This window comes from Gobio gobio (genome assembly GCF_949357685.1).
Source record: "Gobio gobio genome assembly, chromosome: 17".
NCBI lineage: Eukaryota > Metazoa > Chordata > Actinopteri > Cypriniformes > Gobionidae > Gobio > Gobio gobio.
The window spans coordinates 1975544-1982723 of record NC_137110.1 but is presented as its reverse complement, the minus strand read 5'-3'; the positions used below and the strand labels follow the sequence as shown (position 1 = coordinate 1982723).

The following is a 7180-nucleotide window of genomic DNA, read 5'->3' as shown; positions in this document are numbered from 1 at the left end:
TCAACCGATTCATTCAAACACTGAATCATTCACTAACACACACTGATGCTGTGAGATGTGTTATGGTTCTGCTGTGATCTTTGTTTGGAATGATTTTCGCTGCTGAAACAGAACAAAAACACTCAATATTGCATCTAAAATGTAAGTGACTTAATGTTAATAATTGATTATGGAACGGTCATATGAAATCAGTGTCATGTTCAGTCGTGATGTTATTCAGGAAAACAGCACTCTTGGTACGGTGACGTTGCAACTGTATCATATGTTATAAATATAAATAAACTCCACATTTCTACAGGTTTACTGCAGTGTGTGACGGAGTTTCTCTGTGTGAGCGCCGCACATTTGTTGTGAGAGGCTGCGCGAGTCAGTTCATTATACATTATATATTATCCACTATCGATCGCCACTTACACTAATAAATGCAGAATCAGTCTTGCCTTTTGATGATTACCTAGTTATTTTTTGTTAATGACGTTTTATCAGTCAGGCAAGTAAAAATCTCTTTCACTTGAACCTTCAAAAAATCCACTCATCCCAGACAAGTGTTAATGTCGAGCCCTATAGGGTATAGTATAATGCGGCAAATTGGGGAAGTTTTGGCTGCTAGATGCTCTTTTTACATTCAGGAGGAGTTTTTGAAGTATGCTTTAATAGTACAGTATTTGGATTGGATTCCTCATGTTATGACCCCTTTAACCCTTTTAAAAGCATTGTTAGATATGGCTTTTGATTTTTACGTTTCTCGTTCACAGGTTATTTCATCATCATCCCTCATGGAAAACATCTCGGCTTTGAACCTGAACTCCACCGCCTCTGGGTGGCAACGCCCATTGTGGTACCAGTATGATTCATGTGCGACGGCTCCTCATTGGTTTATCTTCTACTTTGGTGTTAAAGTAGTAAACCTGTTTGCGGGATTCCCAATGAATGCTCTCGTGATGTGGCAGATTCTGAAGAAGAAGCGCGAGGGCTCGACGTCCGACATCTTCATTTTCAACCTCTCGGTTCTGGATGCTTATTTCAGCCTCATGACGCCAGTGGACATGGTCAACCGGCTGTACTTCAACAATCCCAGGATCTGGTACTCCCAACGTTTCGCCTACGGGCTGAAAGACGTGACCCCGTTATTTCTCACCTGTATCTGTCTGGACAGGTATGTCGCTGTGGTCCATCCCATCGTTTTCACCGGAATCCGTGACAATCGCATCCGAATCGGCATCTCTATGGCGGTGTGGGGACTCATCCTGGCCTACTCTTTGACCAAATGCATCTTGGGCGTCCTGAGTGTGAACGAGGTCTTCAGCGGCGTCATCCTCGCCGCCTTCTTCATCATGGTGTTCTGCAACCTGTCCATCATCTGGGTCCTCAGGAAAAGCGTCGCGGGGAAAGAAGTCATGAACCCGGTGAAGAAGAGGGCCTTCAAAACGGTGGTCATCATCCTTGCCATCATCGTGGTGAACTATCTACCTCCAGTGGCTCTGTTGCCATTCGCATCCACTTACTCGTTTGTGACGCTTCACTGTAAGGTTCTTCTCGCCGTGTTCTCCATCATGGACTTGAGCTGCACCATCGAGCCTTTGCTCTACATCTCTAAGATGGAGCGATCCGAGTTCTGTCCCTGCCTGGAGAGTCCCTCCAAACCAGTCAATGTTAGCGTCTGAAGCGAAGCAAACCGTCTGAATAGACTCTTGGGTGTCTGTGTATTTGTCTAATCCAGTGGTTCTCAACAGGTCTGTCACGATTGGTCTCTGAAAGTAGAGAAAAACACATCATTGAATGCAAATAATGAAGCAAAACTAAGCTAAATAGATCAATCAACCCATATCTCTACAGTATTTCAGCGCTTATCAAATTAATATTTATTTTTACATGGACAGGGTGATACTCTAATGCTGCGTTCACACCAAACGCAAATTGAGCGTCAAATTGGCGTCTAGTTTTGAATCCATTTGCGCGTCTACAGCGAATTGGACGCATGTATAAATCGAGCATTCGATGCGAAATAGACACACGTTCAACACCACTATACCCCTTTTCATTAAAAAAAAAATGTAAACATTAATAGCCACACAAATGTAGTTCAGGCTCTCAACTCCACACACACCACATCACATGTTCAAAAAGACGCTCTCTTTATAAACAAACCACAGATTTGAGCTTTAAACAACTACATCCTCGCCTGAAAAAGTCTTAAAACTACATTTTGTGACACAATAACATTAGTATTTTTAAAATCACGCAGGGTTTCTCGTGAATTCACGTGACAGCAGCAAGCAGGCTCCTGATTGGTTAAAGTGCCGCGGACAGACACCAAAGTTTAGATTTTTCAACTCGGGCGTCAGACACGAATTCGCCTCAAAAGTGTGAATGCACAAAAAGCTCCAAATAAAATCACGTGCGCGAAGGAGCCGAAATCGTGTCTATCGCGCCGTCAACATGCCTTTGGCATGGAAATCACTTGCTCCAGACGCTCTGTTCGCTTTCGGTGTGAACGCAGCATCATACTCAAAAACCATAAAGTCAAGAAAATATGACATTGAATACATGAATTGAGCTGAACGCACTTGAAACCACTTCTATTTTTCTATTCAGTTTAAGTCATGTTAATAATTTTGCATCTGACTTGGTCTTTTCAGGGTCTACCCATTTAATGGCAGTCAATTTTAATGTTTAATGTGTACATTTCAGTACTGTGATGTATGACTGTGGGGTTTGGGTTAATGCTGTTGTTTGTAATGGTCCAGTTTAGAAACACTGATGTAATGAACTGCTCATTATTAACATGTTGACTTTATGAACGTGTGCATCGTGTTTCCCCAGACGTCTCTGGTTTGCCTCTTTCTGCGCCGACTTTCTTCTCATCACTGTTATGTGTCTTTCTTTTACGTCTCACAGATTAGAAACCAAGTGTCCAGGTGCATAATTAAGAACATAACGCACCACTAATTAAGATGTTAATTAAAATACCGAGGGATTAATTAGGAACGGACTGGGTTGACGCAGATGGTACGAGCTTGTAATTGTGTAACTAGATGAAGCTACGAGATTAATTAGCATGAAAAACATTTACAGAGAGCTTGTGTTGTCATCGATCTCTGGCTACTGGAGACGGTTTTATTGACCAGGGCAAGAAATATCAATATTTGTTGTATTTATGATGCATAAAGGAACTCCAAAAACGTATGTACTTACATGTCTGTGTTCATTTATTCTTCCAGCAGCCGTGTGCAAATACTCTGAAATATCAAAAGAGAGATTTATCTTTATTTGACACAGGTTTGACACACAGCCGTGTATGAAACCCCTCACAAAACTCCACAGCTTTACATGAGATGAACACCAAGTATGTAAATGAGAGCAAAAGAGACTACACTCATGTTGCTTTTGGTTCAGAAAATTTTAATTGCACTTGAAATAATAAGGATCTGCCAAATGCATGTGACAAGAGGATTACCATTAAAACCTCCTGGATTCAAATGAAATCCGAGTGAAATGCATGAATACACAGTATCTGAATGAAACGAAACGTGAACGAAAGTCTTTAAACATTTGCACCAAATACTGATATTCGACCGTACGGTGTGTGTGAGATGGGAATGTAAACGTTCACTGAATGGAGAATCTGTATACAAACTAAATGAGTTGAAACTAATGTTTTGCTTGACTGAAATGAAACTGTTTTGGTACAGTGAAATATTTATTGCTGTAAATCAGTCGTAGGCTCAGTTATCATTCCCCACAGAGCCAGAAATATGTATTTGCAAGATGTTACAGTAGATTTACTCATTTGTTCCTTGCATCACCTGTTTACATAAGGCTCTACAGTTGCATCACAAAACTTTGATCAACCCCTTCCATCGAATTGCAGACTTCCTCACAAACTTTTCAACCAATCACAGATGAGTTCTTCTTGTTGACCAAAATGAACCGCGACAATTGGTTGCGCCCGTAACGCCCCACCCCTGTCTCCCGCGGGATACGCTTTTCTTGGAGCGCCCCGAGAGAGGCGCTAAACTGAGGACGCGTCTAAGTTGGGTGATGGTCAGAGAAACGTCGGCGGAGATTTCAGTTTGGAATAACGTGATTGTGTGATGAGGTTTTCATAGACAAACCTTTGAACGGTCGATACAAGGAGCTCAGCTCATCATCCCTCATGGAAAACATCACGGCTTTGAACCTGAACTCCACCGTCTCTGGGTGGCAACGCCCGTTGTGGTACCTTTTCGAGGCATGTGCGGAGTCTCCTCATTGGTTTATCTTCTACTTTGGTGTTAAAGTATTAAACCTGGTTGCAGGAGTCCCATTAAACGTCCTCGTGATGTGGAAGATTCTGAAGAAGAGCGAGGGCTCGACGTCCGACATCTTCATTTTCAACCTCTCAGTTCTGGATGCTTATTTCGGCCTTATGACGCCAGTGGACCTGGCAAACCGGCTGTATCTCAGCGATGACACCATCTGGTACTCCGTGCGCTTCGCCTACGGGCTGAAAGACGTGACCCCGTTATTTCTCACCTGTATCTGTCTGGACAGGTATGTCGCTGTGGTCCATCCCATCCTATTCACCGGAATCCGTGACAATCGCATCCGAATCGGCATCTCTATGGCGGTGTGGGGACTCATCCTGGCCTACTCTTTGACCAAATGCATCTTGGGCGTCCTGAGTGTGAACGAGGTCTTCAGCGGCGTCATCCTCGCCGCCTTCTTCATCATGGTGTTCTGCAACCTGTCCATCATCTGGGTCCTCAGGAAAAGCGTCGCGGGGAAAGAAGTCATGAACCCGGTGAAGAAGAGGGCCTTCAAAATGGTGTCTATCGTCCTTGCCATCATCGTGGTGAACTATCTACCTCCAGTGGCTCTGTTGCCATTCGCATCCACTTACTCGTTTGTGGCGTTTCGGTGTAAGATCAGCCTCGCCGTGTTCTCCATCATGGACTTGAGCTGCACCATCGAGCCTTTGCTCTACATCTCTAAGATGGAGCGATCCGAGTTCTGTCCCTGCCTGGAGAGTCCCTCCAAACCAGTCAATGTTAGCGTCTGAAGCGAAGCATTTGAGACTCTTGGACTGTCTGTGTCTCAGTGGTTCAAAGCTGGTGGCTTGTGAGGCAAAATGGTCTGTTGTGATAGATTTGTGAATGTCAGATACGATACAATACAATAAAACTAACCCTATATAACCAAGGCCTAACATTAACAGAGTAAAAATTGGCGTTGGCGAGTATATGAAACGCGTCACTCGCCAGTCAACTGGTAACATTTTTATTAGGGCTGTCAATCGGCACATTTTTAATCGTGATTAATCGCATGATTGTCATGAGTTAACTTGCGATTAAATCGCACATTTTATCCTTTCTAAATGTACCTTATATTTATATTTTTCAAGTTTTTAATGTGCATAATAATATGCATGCGGTAACACTTTAGAATAATGGTCATTAGTTAACATTAACTAATAATGAACTGCACTTATAAAGCCTTTATTAATCTTTGTTAATTTCAACATTTACTAATGCATTATTAAAATCTTGCTAACATTAGTTAATGCACTGTGAACTAACATGAACAAACCATGAACAGATGTATTTATATTAAATAACGTTAACAAAGCTGAACAAATACAGTAACGAATGTACTGCTCATGGTTAGTTCATGTTAGTTAATACATTAACTAATGTTACCTAATGACCATTATTCTAAATGTATGTTTATTATTAGTGAAACCAGACAGAGCATGAAGACTAGACATGTATCAAAGATCATAGATGTTTTTTCAAATAACTTTTTCATGTCTCTTAAGCCTAAGCTGTGATTTCTCTCATTTTAAGAATAAAAATAAAGGCCGTTTTTACACTGGCAGTTTAGTTCAGAACGGGGCACGGTTCAGATGAAAAATTGGTAATGTGAAAGCTGTCATGCGGCTAGAGGAGTTGCACTCGAACTGTGCCGCAATTCACGTGAACATTTTGAGAAACACGAACTCGGGAGCGCGCTTGTTCAGAAAAGTAACCTGCGCATTCGTTTTAGCCGATTGTAATGTATAGTTCAATAAAACACATAAGTGGTGATGGGGTTAATGATTTACCTCGGATATGAGCGAGGGCGAGCTTGCAGTTTATTCGCGCATCAAGTCCATTTGCAAGCATGCAACAGAAAGTAACCCTTTATCCAATATATTGACCCGCGTTCTGTTTTCGATCATACATAAATCACAAACGCACAGGGTAAGATGGACGCAAATGCACCAGGGTTCAATAAAATCAGCGTTCAATAGAATCAAGGAATCAATCCCAGCGCTGCGGGGGAAACCGAGAACTATCCCCTTGGACTTGGACTGTAGCAAACGTGCTCAGTGTAAAAACGCCCTTCTCTTTCATTTAGACCTGGAGTCTAATAAAGGTAAATGGTAGCTTATGTAGGCTATAACGTCACTTGTTTCAGAATAGTAATTAGCCCTATTTCTGTTGGCTGCTGCATCCTTTCTGTCTATGGCTACTCTACTATTGGGATCAAACAGAAAATGCGGGCTGCGATAAGGCCTTTGCACACGGAGTCCGAAATATTCGCATGCGATTTTTCGTATTTGTGATCGTCGCGCACAGAGACCTTGCACACTGAGTCCGATGCGTATTAATGAAGGCGTTACGAACAAAAACGCAAAACAATACAAAATGCCGTCTTCAAGTAGTGAGGATGAAAGAGGAAATAATGGGTCCATCATCCACTCCTGTGATCGTGTAGAGGCGAAGGAGAGCTCCACCTCCTTATCAAGGATCTGCGGGATTATCCAGACCGATCCGAAGTTTACTTTAGACTGTCAGTGGCTCAGTTTGAGGCTTTGCTAGCGATACTGGAGCCACATATTCAAAAAAGAAGACCGCCAATTTCATTCACCAGCATTGCCAGCAGTTTTAGGTTAGGCATCAGCACTGTAGATGCGAAAAACGCAGAAAATCGAACCTGTTCCGAATTTTTTTTTGACGGACGAAAGTTTCGGAGGCAGTGTGCAAGCGTGATTGACATAACGTGAGGTCGAATTTATTTTTTGACGTGCGAAAATTTTGCATGCGATTTTCGGACTCAGTGTACAAAGGCCTTTAATCGCGCGTTAATAAAATTAGTGCTGTTAAAATTAATTTGCGTTAACGCGCTAATTTTGACAGCCCTCATTTGTATGAATCCT

General features: G+C 42.3%; 2 protein-coding genes across 2 annotated transcripts; both read left to right on the top strand.

Annotated features, from left to right (window-relative positions):
* Window positions 1-776: 776 nt before the first annotated feature.
* On the top strand, window positions 777-1664 carry LOC307140576 (P2Y purinoceptor 1-like; the record flags this gene model as incomplete). Its single annotated transcript, XM_079840182.1, has 1 exon — window positions 777-1664. One exon carries the CDS (start codon window positions 777-779, stop codon window positions 1662-1664), a length of 888 nt encoding a protein of 295 aa, XP_079696308.1.
* Window positions 1665-4156: 2492 nt separating this feature from the next.
* Window positions 4157-5041, top strand: LOC307141245 (G-protein coupled receptor 35-like; the record flags this gene model as incomplete). Its single annotated transcript, XM_079841301.1, has 1 exon — window positions 4157-5041. The coding sequence occupies one exon, from the start codon at window positions 4157-4159 to the stop codon at window positions 5039-5041; it is 885 nt and encodes a 294-aa protein (XP_079697427.1).
* Window positions 5042-7180: the final 2139 nt, after the last annotated feature.